The 20,665-nt window shown below is 48.9% G+C and overlaps 1 protein-coding gene across 3 annotated transcripts in view; it reads left to right on the top strand.

Annotated features, from left to right (window-relative positions):
• Positions 1-515: 515 nt before the first annotated feature.
• TRAPPC10 (trafficking protein particle complex subunit 10) overlaps positions 516-20,665 on the top strand; it is a 159,363-nt gene continuing 139,213 nt past the window's right edge. For all 3 annotated transcript variants that reach the window (XR_011026590.1, XR_011026591.1, XM_068271035.1), the window contains exons 1-2: positions 516-696; positions 12,854-12,935. Coding sequence is in view for 1 of the 3 variants with exons in the window: in XM_068271035.1 (XP_068127136.1) it covers positions 621-696; positions 12,854-12,935 (158 nt within the window). In the remaining 2 variants the exon portion in view is untranslated. The remainder of the gene's footprint in view (positions 697-12,853; positions 12,936-20,665) is intronic.

Here is a 20,665-nt window from a genome sequence, read left to right as displayed (position 1 = left end):
ATTCCAAGGCTGGAGGTGTAATGTCTGATTGCGCTGCCCGGAAGCTCCTCCCACACTGAGTGGCGCGCATGCTTGGTGTGAAGTGAATGATGCTGCTGATGGTAACATAGTAACTATCTCCGCTTCCACACATCCTACACTCCCTACATTGTCAGGGTAGGGAGGGGACCCCCAGAACGACCTCTGCAGCCCCCTGCAGTAATGGAAACCAGCAGGGCTCGGGGGCTGCAGTGTGGCATAGAGGCCGTTCTGGGGCTCCCCTCCCTACCCTGACAATGTAGGGAGTGTAGGATGTGTGGGGGTGGAGATAGTTACTATGTTACCACCGGCAGCATCCTAGAATGCTACTGCGCATGCGGGGCCGCGCTAATCCACAGGGCGTGTGCGCTCTCTCCAGTCACAGGCAGGCCCCGCCCACACCGCGCGCTGCCAGGAGCTCTGCCCTCATGCACGATGGCGGCGCCGCACACTTCCGGGATGACGTGCGCCTCAGACGCCGGACACGCCCAGCGGGGGGCGGAGCTAGAGCCGGAAGTGGCGGCGGGGAGATGAGAGGAAGCCGGAAGTGAGTGCGCGGTGACAGCTGCGGGCCGGGATGGAGCGGTGACCGGCGGGGGCCCATGGAAGGGGCGGAGCCTGGTGCAGCCGGAGACCCGGGAGTGCTGTACACCATGGAGAACAAGCCCATCGTGACGTGTGAGCCCCTCCCCCTCCTACTGCCTGCGTCACACCCGCCACCTCCTGACGTCATACACCCCCCCTATACCGTGAATGGCGTACCCCTCCTACGTCATTCCTTCCCTCTATTACGTCATACATTCCCCCACTGTACATGGTATACCCCTCCTACGTCATACATCCCCCCGCTGTACATGGTATACCCCTCCTACGTCATACATCCCACCACTGTACATGGTATACCCCTCCTACGTCATACATCCCACCGCTGTACATGGTATACCCCTCCTACGTCATACATCCCACCACTGTACATGGTATACCCCTCCTACGTCATACATCCCCCCGCTGTACATGGTATACCCCTCCTACGTCATACATCCCACCACTGTACATGGTATACCCCTCCTACGTCATACATCCCACCACTGTACATGGTATACTCCTCCTACGTCATACATCCCCCCGCTGTACATGGTATACCCCTCCTACGTCATACATCCCACCGCTGTACATGGTATACCCCTCCTACGTCATACATCCCACCACTGTACATGGTATACCCCTCCTACGTCATACATCCCCCCGCTGTACATGGTATACCCCTCCTACGTCATACATCCCACCACTGTACATGGTATACCCCTCCTACGTCATACATCCCACCACTGTACATGGTATACCCCTCCTACGTCATACATCCCACCACTGTACATGGTATACCCCTCCTACGTCATACACCCCCCCGCTGTACATGGTATACCCCTCCTACGTCATACATCCCCCCGCTGTACATGGTATACCCCTCCTACGTCATACATCCCCCCGCTGTACATGGTATACCCCTCCTACGTCATACATCCCCCCGCTGTACATGGTATACCCCTCCTACGTCATACATCCCACCACTGTACATGGTATACCCCTCCTACGTCATACATCCCCCCGCTGTACATGGTATACCCCTCCTACGTCATACATCCCACCACTGTACATGGTATACCCCTCCTACGTCATACATCCCCCCGCTGTACATGGTATACCCCTCCTACGTCATACATCCCACCACTGTACATGGTATACTCCTCCTACGTCATACATCCCCCCGCTGTACATGGTATACCCCTCCTACGTCATACACCCCACCACTGTACATGGTATACTCCTCCTACGTCATACATCCCCCCGCTGTACATGGTATACTCCTCCTACGTCATACACCCCCCCGCTGTACATGGTATACTCCTCCTACGTCATACATTCCCCCACTGTACATGGTATACCCCTCCTACGTCATACATCCCACCACTGTACATGGTATACCCCTCCTACGTCATACATCCCACCACTGTACATGGTATACCCCTCCTACGTCATACATCCCACCACTGTACATGGTATACCCCTCCTACGTCATACATCCCACCACTGTACATGGTATACTCCTCCTACGTCATACATCCCCCCGCTGTACATGGTATACCCCTCCTACGTCATACATCCCACCACTGTACATGGTATACTCCTCCTACGTCATACATCCCCCCGCTGTACATGGTATACCCCTCCTACGTCATACATCCCCCCGCTGTACATGGTATACCCCTCCTACGTCATACATCCCACCACTGTACATGGTATACCCCTCCTACGTCATACATCCCACCACTGTACATGGTATACCCCTCCTACGTCATACATCCCACCACTGTACATGGTATACTCCTCCTACGTCATACATCCCCCCGCTGTACATGGTATACCCCTCCTACGTCATACATTCCCCCACTGTACATGGTATACCCCTCCTACGTCATACATCCCCCCGCTGTACATGGTATACCCCTCCTACGTCATACATCCCACCACTGTACATGGTATACCCCTCCTACGTCATACATCCCACCACTGTACATGGTATACCCCTCCTACGTCATACATCCCACCACTGTACATGGTATACTCCTCCTACGTCATACACCCCCCCGCTGTACATGGTATACCCCTCCTACGTCATACATTCCCCCACTGTACATGGTATACCCCTCCTACGTCATACATCCCACCACTGTACATGGTATACCCCTCCTACGTCATACATCCCCCCGCTGTACATGGTATACCCCTCCTACGTCATACATCCCACCACTGTACATGGTATACCCCTCCTACGTCATACATCCCACCACTGTACATGGTATACCCCTCCTACGTCATACATCCCACCACTGTACATGGTATACTCCTCCTACGTCATACACCCCCCCGCTGTACATGGTATACCCCTCCTACGTCATACATTCCCCCACTGTACATGGTATACCCCTCCTACGTCATACATCCCACCACTGTACATGGTATACCCCTCCTACGTCATACATCCCCCCGCTGTACATGGTATACCCCTCCTACGTCATACATCCCCCCGCTGTACATGGTATACCCCTCCTACGTCATACATCCCACCACTGTACATGGTATACCCCTCCTACGTCATACATCCCACCACTGTACATGGTATACCCCTCCTACGTCATACATCCCACCACTGTACATGGTATACTCCTCCTACGTCATACATCCCCCCGCTGTACATGGTATACCCCTCCTACGTCATGCATCCCCCCGCTGTACATGGTATACCCCTCCTACGTCATACATCCCACTATTACATCATCCACCCCCCCACTGTACATGGTATACTCCTCCTACGTCATACATCCCCCCCGCTGTACATGGTATACCCCTCCTACGTCATACATCCCACCACTGTACATGGTATACCCCTCCTACGTCATACATTCCCCCACTGTACATGGTATACCCCTCCTACGTCATACATCCCACCACTGTACATGGTATACTCCTCCTACGTCATACATCCCCCCGCTGTACATGGTATACCCCTCCTACGTCATGCATCCCCCCGCTGTACATGGTATACCCCTCCTACGTCATACATCCCACTATTACATCATCCACCCCCCCACTGTACATGGTATACTCCTCCTACGTCATACATCCCCCCCGCTGTACATGGTATACCCCTCCTACGTCATACATCCCACCACTGTACATGGTATACCCCTCCTACGTCATACATCCCCCTATTACATCATCCACCCCCCCACTGTACATGGTATACTCCTCCTACGTCATACATCCCCCCCGCTGTACATGGTATACCCCTCCTACGTCATACATCCCACCACTGTACATGGTATACCCCTCCTACGTCATACATCCCCCTATTACATCATCCACCCCCCCACTGTACATGGTATACTCCTCCTACGTCATACATCCCCCCCGCTGTACATGGTATACCCCTCCTACGTCATACATCCCACCACTGTACATGGTATACCCCTCCTACGTCATACATCCCCCTATTACATCATCCACCCCCCCACTGTACATGGTATACTCCTCCTACGTCATACATCCCCCCCGCTGTACATGGTATACCCCTCCTACGTCATACATCCCACCACTGTACATGGTATACCCCTCCTACGTCATACATCCCACCACTGTACATGGTATACCCCTCCTACGTCATACATCCCCCTATTACATCATCCACCCCCCCACTGTACATGGTATACCCCTCTTACGTCATACATCCCCCCGCTGTACATGGTACACCCCTCCTACGTCATACACCCCCCCACTGTACATGATATACCCCTCCTACGTCATACATCCCCCCGCTGTACATGGTATACCCCTCCTACGTCATACATCCCCCCGCTGTACATGGTATACCCCTCCTACGTCATACATCCCCCCGCTGTACATAGTATACCCCTCCTACGTCATACATACCCCCGCTGTACATGGTATACCCCTCCTACGTCATACATCCCACCACTGTATGTGGTATACCCCTCCTACGTCATACATCCCCCTATTACATCATCCACCCCCCCACTGTACATGGTATACCCCTCCTACGTCATACATCCCACCACTGTATGTGGTATACCCCTCCTACGTCATACATCCCTACATTACATCATACATCCCCCCGCTGTACATGATATACCCCTCTTACGTCATACATCCCCCCGCTGTACATGGTACACCCCTCCTACGTCATACATCCCCCCATTACATCATACATCCCCCCACTGTACATGATATACCCCTCCTACGTCCTACATCCCACCACTGTACATGGTATACCCCTCCTACGTCATACATCCCCCCGCTGTACATGGTATACCCCTCCTACGTCATACATCCCCCTATTACATCATCCACCCCCCCACTGTACATGGTATACCCCTCCTACGTCATACATCCCCATATTACATCATCCACCCCCCCACTGTACATGGTATACCCCTCCTACGTCATACATCCCCCCGCTGTACATGGTACACCCCTCCTACGTCATACACCCCCCCACTGTACATGATATACCCCTCCTACGTCATACATCCCCCCGCTGTACATGGTATACCCCTCCTACGTCATACATCCCCCCGCTGTACATGGTATACCCCTCCTACGTCATACATAACCCCGCTGTACATAGTATACCCCTCCTACGTCATACATCCCCCCGCTGTACATGGTATACCCCTCCTACGTCATACATCCCACCACTGTATGTGATATACCCCTCCTACGTCATACATCCCCCTATTACATCATCCACCCCCCCCCCGCTGTACATGGTATACCCCTCCTACGTCATACATAACCCCGCTGTACATAGTATACCCCTCCTACGTCATACATCCCCCCGCTGTACATGGTATACCCCTCCTACGTCATACATCCCACCACTGTATGTGGTATACCCCTCCTACGTCATACATCCCCCCATTACATCATACATCCCCCCGCTGTACATGATATACCCCTCTTACGTCATACATCCCCCCGCTGTACATGGTACACCCCTCCTACGTCATACATCCCCCCATTACATCATACATCCCCCCACTGTACATGATACATCCCCCCACTGTACATGATATACCCCTCCTACGTCATACATCCCACCACTGTACATGGTATACCCCTCCTACGTCATACATCCCCCCGCTGTACATGGTATACCCCTCCTACGTCATACATCCCCCCCCTGTACATGGTATACCCCTCCTACGTCATACATCCCCCCGCTGTACATGGTATACCCCTCCTACGTCATACATCCCCCTATTACATCATACATCCCCCCACTGTACATGATATACCCCTCCTACGTCATACATCCCCCCGCTGTACATGGTATACCCCTCCTACGTCATACATCCCCCCGCTGTACATGGTATACCCCTCCTACTTCATACATACCCCCCACTGTACATGGTATACCCCTCCTACGTCATACATCCCCCCCACTGTACATGGTATACCCCTCCTACGTCATACATCCCCCCGCTGTACATGGTATACCCCTCCTACGTCATACCCCCCCCATTACATCATACATCCCCCACTGTATATGGTATACCCCTCCTACGTCATACATCCCCCCACTGTACATGGTATACCCCTCCTACGTCATACATCCCCCCATTACATCATATATACCCCTCCTACGTCATACATCCCCCCGCTGTACATGGTATACCCCTCCTACGTCATACATCCCCCCGCTGTACATGGTATACCCCTCCGTCATACATCCTCCCACTGTATATGGTATACCCCTCCTACGTCATACATCCCCCCACTGTATGTGGTATACCCCTCCTACGTCATACATCCCCCCGCTGTACATGGTATACCCCTCCTACGTCATACATCCCCCCGCTGTACATGGTATACCCCTCCTACGTCATACATCCCCCCATTACATCATACATCCCCCCGCTGTACATGGTATACCCCTCCTACGTCATACATCCCCCCGCTGTACATGGTATACCCCTCCTACGTCATACATCCCCCCGCTGTACATGGTATACCCCTCCTACGTCATACATCCTCCCACTGTATATGGTATACCCCTCCTACGTCATACATCCCCCCACTGTATGTGGTATACCCCTCCTACGTCATACATCCCCCCGCTGTACATGGTATACCCCTCCTACGTCATACATCCCCCCGCTGTACATGGTATACCCCTCCTACGTCATACATCCCCCCATTACATCATACATCCTCCCACTGTACGTGGTATACCCCTCCTACGTCATACATCCCCCCCATTACATCATACATCCCCCCACTGTATATGGTATAGGTACTTATCCGTTAGCCGGGCGCATCCGGCAGGTGGCGCTAATTACTATTCCCCCTCCAGGCCGACATGGATAGTAGGGAAAGATGTAACTCTGGTGGAGTTTTGTCGCCACCTGCCGGATGCGCCCGGCTAACGGATAAGTACCATGGTATACCCCTCCTACGTCATACATCCCCCCATTACATCATACATCCCCCCCACTGTACATGGTATACCCCTCCTACGTCATACATCCCCCCCATTACATCATATATACCCCTCCTACGTCATACACCCCCCCGCTGTACATGGTATACCCCTCCTACGTCATACATTCCCCCGCTGTACATGGTATACCCCTCCTACGTCATACATCCCCCCGCTGTACATGGTATACCCCTCCTACGTCATACATCCCCCCGCTGTACATGGTATACCCCTCCTACGTCATACATCCCCCCGCTGTACATGGTATACCCCTCCTACGTCATACATCCCCCCGCTGTACATGGTATACCCCTCCTACGTCATACATCCCCCTATTACATCATCCACCCCCCCACTGTACATGGTATACCCCTCCTACGTCATACATCCCCATATTACATCATCCACCCCCCCACTGTACATGGTATACCCCTCCTACGTCATACATCCCCCCGCTGTACATGGTACACCCCTCCTGCGTCATACACCCCCCCACTGTACATGATATACCCCTCCTACGTCATACATCCCCCCGCTGTACATGGTATACCCCTCCTACGTCATACATCCCCCCGCTGTACATGGTATACCCCTCCTACGTCATACATAACCCCGCTGTACATAGTATACCCCTCCTACGTCATACATCCCCCCGCTGTACATGGTATACCCCTCCTACGTCATACATCCCACCACTGTATGTGATATACCCCTCCTACGTCATACATCCCCCTATTACATCATCCACCCCCCCCCCCCACTGTACATGGTATACCCCTCCTACGTCATACATCCCACCACTGTATGTGGTATACCCCTCCTACGTCATACATCCCCCCATTACATCATACATCCCCCCGCTGTACATGATATACCCCTCTTACGTCATACATCCCCCCGCTGTACATGGTACACCCCTCCTACGTCATACATCCCCCCATTACATCATACATCCCCCCACTGTACATGATACATCCCCCCACTGTACATGATATACCCCTCCTACGTCATACATCCCACCACTGTACATGGTATACCCCTCCTACGTCATACATCCCCCCGCTGTACATGGTATACCCCTCCTACGTCATACATCCCCCCCCTGTACATGGTATACCCCTCCTACGTCATACATCCCCCCGCTGTACATGGTATACCCCTCCTACGTCATACATCCCCCTATTACATCATACATCCCCCCACTGTACATGATATACCCCTCCTACGTCATACATCCCCCCGCTGTACATGGTATACCCCTCCTACGTCATACATCCCCCCGCTGTACATGGTATACCCCTCCTACTTCATACATACCCCCCACTGTACATGGTATACCCCTCCTACGTCATACATCCCCCCCACTGTACATGGTATACCCCTCCTACGTCATACATCCCCCCGCTGTACATGGTATACCCCTCCTACGTCATACCCCCCCCATTACATCATACATCCCCCACTGTATATGGTATACCCCTCCTACGTCATACATCCCCCCACTGTACATGGTATACCCCTCCTACGTCATACATCCCCCCATTACATCATATATACCCCTCCTACGTCATACATCCCCCCGCTGTACATGGTATACCCCTCCTACGTCATACATCCCCCCGCTGTACATGGTATACCCCTCCGTCATACATCCTCCCACTGTATATGGTATACCCCTCCTACGTCATACATCCCCCCACTGTATGTGGTATACCCCTCCTACGTCATACATCCCCCCGCTGTACATGGTATACCCCTCCTACGTCATACATCCCCCCGCTGTACATGGTATACCCCTCCTACGTCATACATCCCCCCATTACATCATACATCCCCCCGCTGTACATGGTATACCCCTCCTACGTCATACATCCCCCCGCTGTACATGGTATACCCCTCCTACGTCATACATCCCCCCGCTGTACATGGTATACCCCTCCTACGTCATACATCCTCCCACTGTATATGGTATACCCCTCCTACGTCATACATCCCCCCACTGTATGTGGTATACCCCTCCTACGTCATACATCCCCCCGCTGTACATGGTATACCCCTCCTACGTCATACATCCCCCCGCTGTACATGGTATACCCCTCCTACGTCATACATCCCCCCATTACATCATACATCCTCCCACTGTACGTGGTATACCCCTCCTACGTCATACATCCCCCCCATTACATCATACATCCCCCCACTGTATATGGTATAGGTACTTATCCGTTAGCCGGGCGCATCCGGCAGGTGGCGCTAATTACTATTCCCCCTCCAGGCCGACATGGATAGTAGGGAAAGATGTAACTCTGGTGGAGTTTTGTCGCCACCTGCCGGATGCGCCCGGCTAACGGATAAGTACCATGGTATACCCCTCCTACGTCATACATCCCCCCATTACATCATACATCCCCCCCACTGTACATGGTATACCCCTCCTACGTCATACATCCCCCCCATTACATCATATATACCCCTCCTACGTCATACACCCCCCCGCTGTACATGGTATACCCCTCCTACGTCATACATTCCCCCGCTGTACATGGTATACCCCTCCTACGTCATACATCCCCCCGCTGTACATGGTATACCCCTCCTACGTCATACATCCCCCCGCTGTACATGGTATACCCCTCCTACGTCATACATCCCCCCGCTGTACATGGTATACCCCTCCTACGTCATACATCCCCCCGCTGTACATGGTATACCCCTCCTACGTCATACATCCCCCCGCTGTACATGGTATACCCCTCCTACGTCATACATCCTCCCACTGTATATGGTATACCCCTCCTACGTCATACATCCTCCCACTGTATGTGGTATACCCCTCCTACGTCATACATCCCCCCATTACATCATACATCCCCCCCACTGTATGTGGCGTACAGCTATAACGTGTGGTGGAAATTGAAGAAATACCTCACCAGGGCCAGATGCAAGTCACTTTTTCTCCCGGGATTTCTCCTAGGAGATCATTTTTCATCTTCTATATAAAATAACTTTTCAGCATTTTGGAATTGAAAAAGTACCAAAAAGTAGTTGGAAAAATTCCTATCAAAATAGTTCTGAGCATTTTCTTACTTTCCGGTGATTAAAAATGCCTTTTATTTCCAAGTTGTGCAGATCTCACCTAGGAGAGAACTCAGGAGAAAGGCGTTTCCTCCATTCACTTTCTCTCCTGTCAGATCATTTTTCATCTGTCATTTATAATAACTTTTTATCACTTTGCAATGGAAAAAGTAACAGAAAGTAGGTGAAAAAGTAGTATAGGAATTATTTTCAGTATTTGCTCGCTGGTGACTTAACGAGACTCTGAAGCGTCAATAAAATCGTGTTTTTATTTTAAATACCTCTTTAGCATGTTTGCATCACCTGAAACGCCGCATCCCCACGGCTGAAAACTCAATCTCCCCGAACTCCCTGGGGCACATGGCGGGTGTTAGAGCCTGTTCTATATCACCTTGCTTCGACACCAGTAACTTCTTACAGTTACGTCTCACAGACTGTGAGATCACTTGACTCTCCACACAGCAAGCAGGAGATAGACTTTCTCAGGCTTCTTCAATGTTTACATTATTTATTCAAGTCACAGAAATACAGATAGATACAGTTTATCATCTCCTGGCAAAGCAAACTTCCATGTTGCGTTACAGCTGCGTGAGTACCTTCCTGCTGAAAGTACCCAGGTCTTCTTGTATCTACTCTATGTTACATCTAGACTATCTATGTACAGCATACATTATATCAGATTACAGAAAGGAAGCACATACTTAGAGGTCCCAGTCAGCCTTGCGAGCTATTGCGAAAGTAAAGAGCAGAATGAGCTCCCATAGCTCCCTCAGCCTTTAATACTGACTAGGAAAGAGTTAAATATGACCTCATCTTCGCCACCCCCTAGATCAGACTATTGGTGGACCCACTCGTGGTGTCATCATACACACCTACTTGATTAATAATCAATGAGGCTTCTGACCTATATGCAGGAATGTGGATATTTACATAACATGGCTGATGTTTATTGTTCTAGTGGCGGTACATGCGCAGGTCAGGGAGACCTGCGGCCTTGTACTAGAACAGCTTCTTGCTATGTTCTAGTTCTGCTGACAGAACTGCAGATTTTCTCTCTCAGAGAAAATCCCCTTAAAGGGCCGATCTGCACTCCAAGCCTTTTTGACTAACTCAGTCCAAATAACTGAGGCCTACTTAAATTATAACAATCCCCCCTAAAAAGGCTTGATCCGCAGATCCCCACTTCTGAACCTAACCGTACCTGGTTTCTTTCCTTTATGTTTCACTTTTCGATGTTCGTGCTCACACAACTTCTCTGCTCTAGGTGGTTACCCCTGGAAGAGAGAGAGCAAGACCTCTTGGTCTTCCTGTAACCAGGCTCTCTGGGGAAGCCCTACTTCTAAGTCCCTCAATACCACATGCTCAGCATTTGCGTCACTTGCGTATCACTCACAAACTTGCATGACCACAGAAAAGTGAAACTCGTTTGGTTGTTACAAAACGGAGCAGTGCCAGGTGCCTTCTAAAAGAGCGCCTTTATACAATCAGCTCCATCACAGGTACTACTAAACCTATACCCGTAACCCTGTATATCCCTTAATTTAAAAATATTGGTTCAGGAGATTGTTTATGAGGCACCAATCTCTGGACCAGGTTAATTTGTTTTACGTAATTTTAACCCGCAACCTCACCTGGATAATGATGCCCAAAGTTGTCATCCCCATCCAGACGACCAGTGGGTGTAGAAAGAACTTTGGAACTGCAGATGCCCCGTCCGAGTGTCCCTGGAACATCACCGGAACCTTTGTCCACCAGGGCAGACTGGAACTCACCTGCTCATTTTTGTGTTCTACATCGTTAAGATCACCTGTATCATGGTGAAATCTTACCTCTAACTTAGTGTTCTGTTTGTTTAACCTTTGTAACAAAATGTGGTCGTCTTGGATCAAACTGGATCCATATGGGATCTCCGCTCCCACAATATGTTCCCCTTGGAAAATCCCCCTTATCGGAACAATTATGAGAGAAGAGAGCTCTTCCGTGAAGAGGAGGAGCTTTCGGCTGCAGCTCTGCCTCTACACGCTTCCATCAGCACTGATCGCTGCCTCTCCCCGCCCCCTCAATCCCTCCAAACTCCCCGGGGCACATGGCGGTGAGCGCTTCCTTGAAGAGGCAGAGCTTTCGGCTGCAGCTCTGCCTCTACACGCATCCGTCAGCACTGATCGCTGCCTCTCCCTGCCCCCTCAATCTCCCAGAACTCCCTGGGGCACATGGCGGTGAGCGCTTCCTTGAAGAGGCAGAGCTTTCGGCTGCAGCTCTGCCTCTACACGCATCCATCAGCGCTGATCGCCCCCGCCCCCTCTCAGTCTTCCTTCACTGAGAGGATCGGGGGAGAGGCGGAGATAGGCACAGATTGATGCGCATAGAGGCAGAGCTGCAGCCCAAAGCTCTGCCTCCCCCAACCAGGAAAGTCGTGGATTTTTGCCCCGGGAGTTAGGGGTGATTCATTTAGTTTTCAGCCGCGGGGATGCAGCGTTTTAGGTGGTGCAAACATGCTAAAGAGGTTTTTAAAATAAAAACATGATTTTAGTGAGGCTTCAGTCTCTTTAAAAGGCATTTTGTGACAAGGTATATAAATATCACCTAGGAGAAAGCTCAGTAGAATCAGTGAATTGCATATGGCTCCAGGTGTGTTCCTGTATTCTCCTAGCGGTAGAATGGAATTCTGTGACCAATGATTGTATGTTCTTCTCTCCTGTGCAGGTGCTGGAGACCAGAGTCTATTCACAGCAGTATATTCCACCCTGACTCAGCAGCTGCCCAGAGAACCTATGGAATGGAGGAGGTAAGAGAGCCCCCCCTACTGGACAATCCTCCCTGATGTACTGATTATCTTCACATCAGTCTTGTTTCATCTTCTCTCATCTTTCTTCTCATTCTGAACCTTCTCCATCATCATCTCTCTTTATCCTTCACCATCTCTTGTCTCTTCTCCATCATCTGCTCTCTTTATCCTTCACCATCTCTTGTCTCTTCTCCATCATCATCTCTCTTTATCCTTCACCATCTCTTGTCTCTTCTCCATCATCTGCTCTCTTTATCCTTCACCATCTCTCGTCTCTTCTCCATCATCATCTCTCTTTATCCTTCACCATCTCTTGTCTCTTCTCCATCATCATCTCTCTTTATCCTTCACCATCTCTTGTCTCTTCTCCATCATCTTCTCTCTTTATCCTTCCCCATCTCTTGTCTCTTCTCCATCATCATCTCTCTTTATCCTTCACCATCTCTTGTCTCTTCTCCATCATCATCTCTCTTTATCCTTCACCATCTCTTGTCTCTTCTCCATCATCTTCTCTCTTTATCCTTCACCATCTCTTGTCTCTTCTCCATCTCCTGTCTCTTCTCCATCATCTTCTCTCTTTATCCTTCACCATCTCTTGTCTCTTCTCCATCATCTTCTCTCTTTATCCTTCACCATCTCTTGTCTCTTCTCCATCATTTCTCTCTTTATCCTTCACCATCTCTTGTCTCTTCTCCATCATCATCTCTCTTTATCCTTCACCATCTCTTGTCTCTTCTCCATCATCATCTCTCTGTATCCTTCACCATCTCCTGTCTCTCCTCCATCATCTTCTCTCTTTATCCTTCACCATCTCTTGTCTCTTCTCCATCATCTTCTCTCTTTATCCTTCACCATCTCTTGTCTCTTCTCCATCATCTTCTCTCTTTATCCTTCACCATCTCTCGTCTCTTCTCCATCATCTTCTCTCTTTATCCTTCACCATCTCTTGTCTCTTCTCCATCATCTTCTCTCTTTACCCTTCACCATCTCTCATCTCTTCTCCATCATCATCTCTCTTTATCCTTCACCATCTCTCGTCTCTTCTCCATCATTTCTCTCTTTATCCTTCACCATCTCTTGTCTCTTCTCCATCATCTTCTCTCTTTATCCTTCACCATCTCTTGTCTCTTCTCCATCATCTGCTCTCTTTATCCTTCACCATCTCTTGTCTCTTCTCCATCATCATCTCTCTTTATCCTTCACCATCTCTTGTCTCTTCTCCATCATCTGCTCTCTTTATCCTTCACCATCTCTCGTCTCTTCTCCATCATCATCTCTCTTTATCCTTCACCATCTCTTGTCTCTTCTCCATCATCATCTCTCTTTATCCTTCACCATCTCTTGTCTCTTCTCCATCATCTTCTCTCTTTATCCTTCCCCATCTCTTGTCTCTTCTCCATCATCATCTCTCTTTATCCTTCACCATCTCTTGTCTCTTCTCCATCATCATCTCTCTTTATCCTTCACCATCTCTTGTCTCTTCTCCATCATCTTCTCTCTTTATCCTTCACCATCTCTTGTCTCTTCTCCATCTCCTGTCTCTTCTCCATCATCTTCTCTCTTTATCCTTCACCATCTCTTGTCTCTTCTCCATCATCTTCTCTCTTTATCCTTCACCATCTCTTGTCTCTTCTCCATCATTTCTCTCTTTATCCTTCACCATCTCTTGTCTCTTCTCCATCATCATCTCTCTTTATCCTTCACCATCTCTTGTCTCTTCTCCATCATCATCTCTCTGTATCCTTCACCATCTCCTGTCTCTCCTCCATCATCTTCTCTCTTTATCCTTCACCATCTCTTGTCTCTTCTCCATCATCTTCTCTCTTTACCCTTCACCATCTCTTGTCTCTTCTCCATCATCTTCTCTCTTTATCCTTCACCATCTCTTGTCTCTTCTCCATCATCTTCTCTCTTTATCCTTCACCATCTCTTGTCTCTTCTCCATAATCTTCTCTCTTTATCCTTCACCATCTCTCGTCTCTTCTCCATCATCTTCTCTCTTTATCCTTCACCATCTCTTGTCTCTTCTCCATCATCTTCTCTCTTTACCCTTCACCATCTCTCATCTCTTCTCCATCATCATCTCTCTTTATCCTTCACCATCTCTCGTCTCTTCTCCATCATTTCTCTCTTTATCCTTCACCATCTCTTGTCTCTTCTCCATCATCTTCTCTCTTTATCCTTCACCATCTCTTGTCTCTTCTCCATCATCTTCTCTCTTTACCCTTCACCATCTCTTGTCTCTTCTCCATCATTTCTCTCTGTATCCTTCACCATCTCTCGTCTCTTCTCCATCATATTCTCTCTTTATCCTTCACCATCTCTTGTCTCTTCTCCGTCATCTTCTCTCTTTATCCTTCACCATCTCTTGTCTCTTCTCCATCATCTTCTCTCTTTATCCTTCACCATCTCTCGTCTCTTCTCCATCATCTTCTTGTCTCTTCTCCATCATCTTCTCTCTTTATCCTTCACCATCTCTTGTCTCTTCTCCATCATTTCTCTCTTTATCCTTCACCATCTCTTGTCTCTTCTCCACCATCTCCTGTCTCTTCTCCATCATCTTCTCTCTTTATCCTTCACCATCTCTTGTCTCTTCTCCATCATCTTCTCTCTTTATCCTTCACCATCTCTTGTCTCTTCTCCATCATCTACTCTCTTTATCCTTCACCATCTCTTGTCTCTTCTCCATCATTTCTCTCTTTATCCTTCACCATCTCTTGTCTCTTCTCCATCATTTCTCTCTTTATCCTTCACCATCTCTTGTCTCTTCTCCATCATCATCTCTCTGTATCCTTCACCATCTCCTGTCTCTCCTCCATCATCTTCTCTCTTTATCCTTCACCATCTCTTGTCTCTTCTCCATCATCTTCTCTCTTTATCCTTCACCATCTCTTGTCTCTTCTCCATCATCATCTTTCTTTATCCTTCTTCTCCATCATCTTCTCTCTTTATCCTTCACCATCTCCATTCTCTTCTCCATCATCTTCTCTCTTTATCCTTCACCATCTCTTGTCTCTTCTCCATCATCTTCTCTCTTTATCCTTCACCATCTCTTGTCTCTTCTCCATCATTTCTCTCTGTATCCTTCATCATCTCTCGTCTCTTCTCCATCATCTTCTCTCTTTATCCTTCACCATCTCTTGTCTCTTCTCCGTCATCTTCTCTCTTTATCCTTCACCATCTCTTGTCTCTTCTCCATCATCTTCTCTCTTTATCCTTCACCATCTCTCGTCTCTTCTCCATCATCTTCTCTCTTTATCCTTCACCATCTCTTGTCTCTTCTCCATCATCTTCTCTCTTTACCCTTCACCATCTCTCGTCTCTTCTCCATCATCATCTCTCTTTATCCTTCACCATCTCTCGTCTCTTCTCCATCATTTCTCTCTTTATCCTTCACCATCTCTTGTCTCTTCTCAATCATTTCTCTCTTTATCCTTCACCATCTCTTGTCTCTTCTCCATCATCTTCTCTCTTTACCCTTCACCATCTCTTGTCTCTTCTCCATCATTTCTCTCTGTATCCTTCACCATCTCTTGTCTCTTCTCCATCATCTTCTCTCTTTATCCTTCACCATCTCTCGTCTCTTCTCCATCATCTTCTCTCTTTATCCTTCACCATCTCTTGTCTCTTCTCCATCATCTTCTCTCTTTACCCTTCACCATCTCTCGTCTCTTCTCCATCATCATCTCTCTTTATCCTTCACCATCTCTCGTCTCTTCTCCATCATTTCTCTCTTTATCCTTCACCATCTCTTGTCTCTTCTCCATCATCTTCTCTCTTTATCCTTCACCATCTCTTGTCTCTTCTCCATCATCTTCTCTCTTTACCCTTCACCATCTCTTGTCTCTTCTCCATCATTTCTCTCTGTATCCTTCACCATCTCTCGTCTCTTCTCCATCATATTCTCTCTTTATCCTTCACCATCTCTTGTCTCTTCTCCATCATTTCTCTCTTTATCCTTCACCATCTCTTGTCTCTTCTCCATCATCATCTCTCTTTATCCTTCTTCTCCGTCATCTTCTCTCTTTATCCTTCACCATCTCTTGTCTCTTCTCCACCATCTTCTTGTCTCTTCTCCATCATCTTCTCTCTTTATCCTTCACCATCTCTTGTCTCTTCTCCATCATTTCTCTCTTTATCCTTCACCATCTCTTGTCTCTTCTCCACCATCTCCTGTCTCTTCTCCATCATCTTCTCTCTTTATCCTTCACCATCTCTTGTCTCTTCTCCATCATCTTCTCTCTTTATCCTTCACCATCTCTTGTCTCTTCTCCATCATCTACTCTCTTTATCCTTCACCATCTCTTGTCTCTTCTCCATCATTTCTCTCTTTATCCTTCACCATCTCTTGTCTCTTCTCCATCATTTCTCTCTTTATCCTTCACCATCTCTTGTCTCTTCTCCATCATCATCTCTCTTTATCCTTCACCATCTCTTGTCTCTTCTCCATCATCATCTCTCTGTATCCTTCACCATCTCCTGTCTCTCCTCCATCATCTTCTCTCTTTATCCTTCACCATCTCTTGTCTCTTCTCCATCATCTTCTCTCTTTATCCTTCACCATCTCTTGTCTCTTCTCCATCATCATCTCTCTTTATCCTTCTTCTCCATCATCTTCTCTCTTTATCCTTCACCATCTCTTGTCTCTTCTCCATCATTTCTCTCTGTATCCTTCACCATCTCTCGTCTCTTCTCCATCATCTTCTCTCTTTATCCTTCACCATCTCTTGTCTCTTCTCCGTCATCTTCTCTCTTTATCCTTCACCATCTCTTGTCTCTTCTCCATCATCTTCTCTCTTTATCCTTCACCATCTCTCGTCTCTTCTCCATCATCTTCTCTCTTTATCCTTCACCATCTCTTGTCTCTTCTCCATCATCTTCTCTCTTTACCCTTCACCATCTCTCGTCTCTTCTCCATCATCATCTCTCTTTATCCTTCACCATCTCTCGTCTCTTCTCCATCATTTCTCTCTTTATCCTTCACCATCTCTTGTCTCTTCTCCATCATTTCTCTCTTTATCCTTCACCATCTCTTGTCTCTTCTCCATCATCTTCTCTCTTTACCCTTCACCATCTCTTGTCTCTTCTCCATCATTTCTCTCTGTATCCTTCACCATCTCATGTCTCTTCTCCATCATATTCTCTCTTTATCCTTCACCATCTCTTGTCTCTTCTCCGTCATCTTCTCTCTTTATCCTTCACCATCTCTTGTCTCTTCTCCATCATCTTCTCTCTTTATCCTTCACCATCTCTCGTCTCTTCTCCATCATCTTCTTGTCTCTTCTCCATCATCTTCTCTCTTTACCCTTCACCATCTCTTGTCTCTTCTCCATCATCTTCTCTCTTTATCCTTCACCATCTCTTGTCTCTTCTCCATCATCTACTCTCTTTACCCTTCACCATCTCTTGTCTCTTCTCCATCATTTCTCTCTTTATCCTTCACCATCTCTTGTCTCTTCTCCATCGTCTACTCTCTTTACCCTTCACCATCTCTTGTCTCTTCTCCATCATCTACTCTCTTTACCCTTCACCATCTCTTGTCTCTTCTCCATCATTTCTCTCTTTATCCTTCACCATCTCTTGTCTCTTCTCCATCATCTTCTCTCTTTATCCTTCACCATCTCCATTCTCTTCTCCATCATCTTCTCTCTTTATCCTTCACCATCTCTTGTCTCTTCTCCATCATCTTCTCTCTTTATCCTTCCCCATCTCTTGTCTCTTCTCCATCATCTTCTCTCTTTATCCTTCACCATCTCTTGTCTCTTCTCCATCATCTTCTCTCTTTATCCTTCACCATCTCTTGTCTCTTCTCCATCATCTTCTCTCTTTATCCTTCACCATCTCTTGTCTCTTCTCCATCATCTTCTCTCTTTATCCTTCCCCATCTCTTGTCTCTTCTCCATCATCATCTCTCTTTATCCTTCACCATCTCTTGTCTCTTCTCCATCATCTTCTCTCTTTATCTTTCACCATCTCTTGTCTCTTCTCCACCATCTCCTGTCTCTTCTCCATCATCTTCTCTCTTTATCTTTCACTATCTCTTGTCTCTTCTCCACCATCTCCTGTCTCTTCCCCATCATCTTCTCTCTTTATCCTTCACCATCTCTTGTCTCTTCTCCATCATCTTCTCTCTTTATCTTTCTCCATCTCTTGTCTCTTCTCCATCATCTTCTCTCTTTACCCTTCACCATCTCTTGTCTCTTCTCCATCATCTTCTCTCTTTATCCTTCACCATCTCTTGTCTCTTCTCCGTCATCCTCTCTCTTTATCCTTAACCATCTCTTGTCTCTTCTCCATCATCTTCTCTCTTTATCTTTCACCATCTCTTGTCTCTTCTCCACCATCTCCTGTCTCTTCTCCATCATCTTCTCTCTTTATCTTTCTCCATCTCTTGTCTCTTCTCCACCATCTCCTGTCTCTTCTCCATCATCTTCTCTCTTTATCATTCACCATCTCTTGTCTCTTCTCCATCGTCTTCTCTCTTTACCCTTCACCATCTCTTGTCTCTTCTCCATCATCTTCTCTCTTTATCCTTCACCATCACTTGTCTCTTCTCCATCATTTCTCTCTTTATCCTTCACCATCTCTTGTCTCTTCTCCATCATTTCTCTCTTTACCCTTCACCATCGCTTGTCTCTTCTCCATCATCATCTCTCTTTATCCTTCACCATCTCTTGTCTCTTCTCCATCATCATCTCTCTTTATCCTTCACCATCTCTTGTCTCTTCTCCATCATTTCTCTCTTTACCCTTCACCATCTCTTGTCTCTTCTCCATCATTTCTCTCTTTACCCTTCACCATCTCTTGTCTCTTCTCCATCATCTTCTCTCTTTATCTCCTACCTGCTTCCTCCACCGCCGTCTCCCGTCTGCTTCCTCCACCGCCGTCTCCCGTCTGCTTCCTCCACCGCCGTCTCCCGTCTGCTTCCTCCACCGCCGTCTCCCGTCTGCTTCCTCCACCGCCGTCTCCCGTCTGCTTCCTCCACCGCCGTCTCCCGTCTGCTTCCTCCACCGCCGTCTCCCGTCTGCTTCCTCCACCGCCGTCTCCCGTCTGCTTCCTCCACCGCCGTCTCCCGTCTGCTTCCTCCACCGCCGTCTCCCGTCTGCTTCCTCCACCGCCGTCTCCCGTCTGCTTCCTCCACCGCTTTCTCCGTCTGCTTCCTCCACCGCCGTCTCCCGTCTGCTTCCTCCACCGCCGTCTCCCATCTGCTTCCTCCACCGCCGTCTCCCGTCTGCTTCCTCCACCGCCGTCTGCCGTCTGCTTCCTCCAACGCCGTCTGCTTCCTCCACCACCGTCTCCCGTCTGCTTCCTCCACCGCCGTCTGCCGTCTGCTTCCTCCAACGCCGTCTGCCGTCTGCTTCCTCCACCTCCGTCTCCCGTCTGCTTCCTCCACCTCCGTCTCCCGTCTGCTTCCTCCACCGCCGTCTCCCGTCTGGTTCCTCCACCGCCGTCTCCCGTCTGCTTCCTCCACCGCCGTCTCCCGTCTGCTTCCTCCACCGCCGTCTCCCGTCTGCTTCCTCCACCGCTTTCTCCGTCTGCTTCCTCCACCGCCGTCTGCCGTCTGCTTCCTCCACCGTCCTCTCCCGTCTGCTTCCTCCACCGCCGTCTGCCGTCTGCTTCCTCCACCGCCGTCTGCCGTCTGCTTCCTCCACCACCGTCTCCCGTCTGCTTCCCCCACCGCCGTCTCCCGTCTGCTTCCTCCACCGCCGTCTGCCGTCTGCTTCCTCCAC

The sequence above is a fragment of the Hyperolius riggenbachi genome, chromosome 2 (assembly GCF_040937935.1).
Source record: "Hyperolius riggenbachi isolate aHypRig1 chromosome 2, aHypRig1.pri, whole genome shotgun sequence".
NCBI lineage: Eukaryota > Metazoa > Chordata > Amphibia > Anura > Hyperoliidae > Hyperolius > Hyperolius riggenbachi.
Note: the sequence above shows the minus strand (reverse complement) of the source record. Positions and strands in the feature narration are given on the sequence as shown.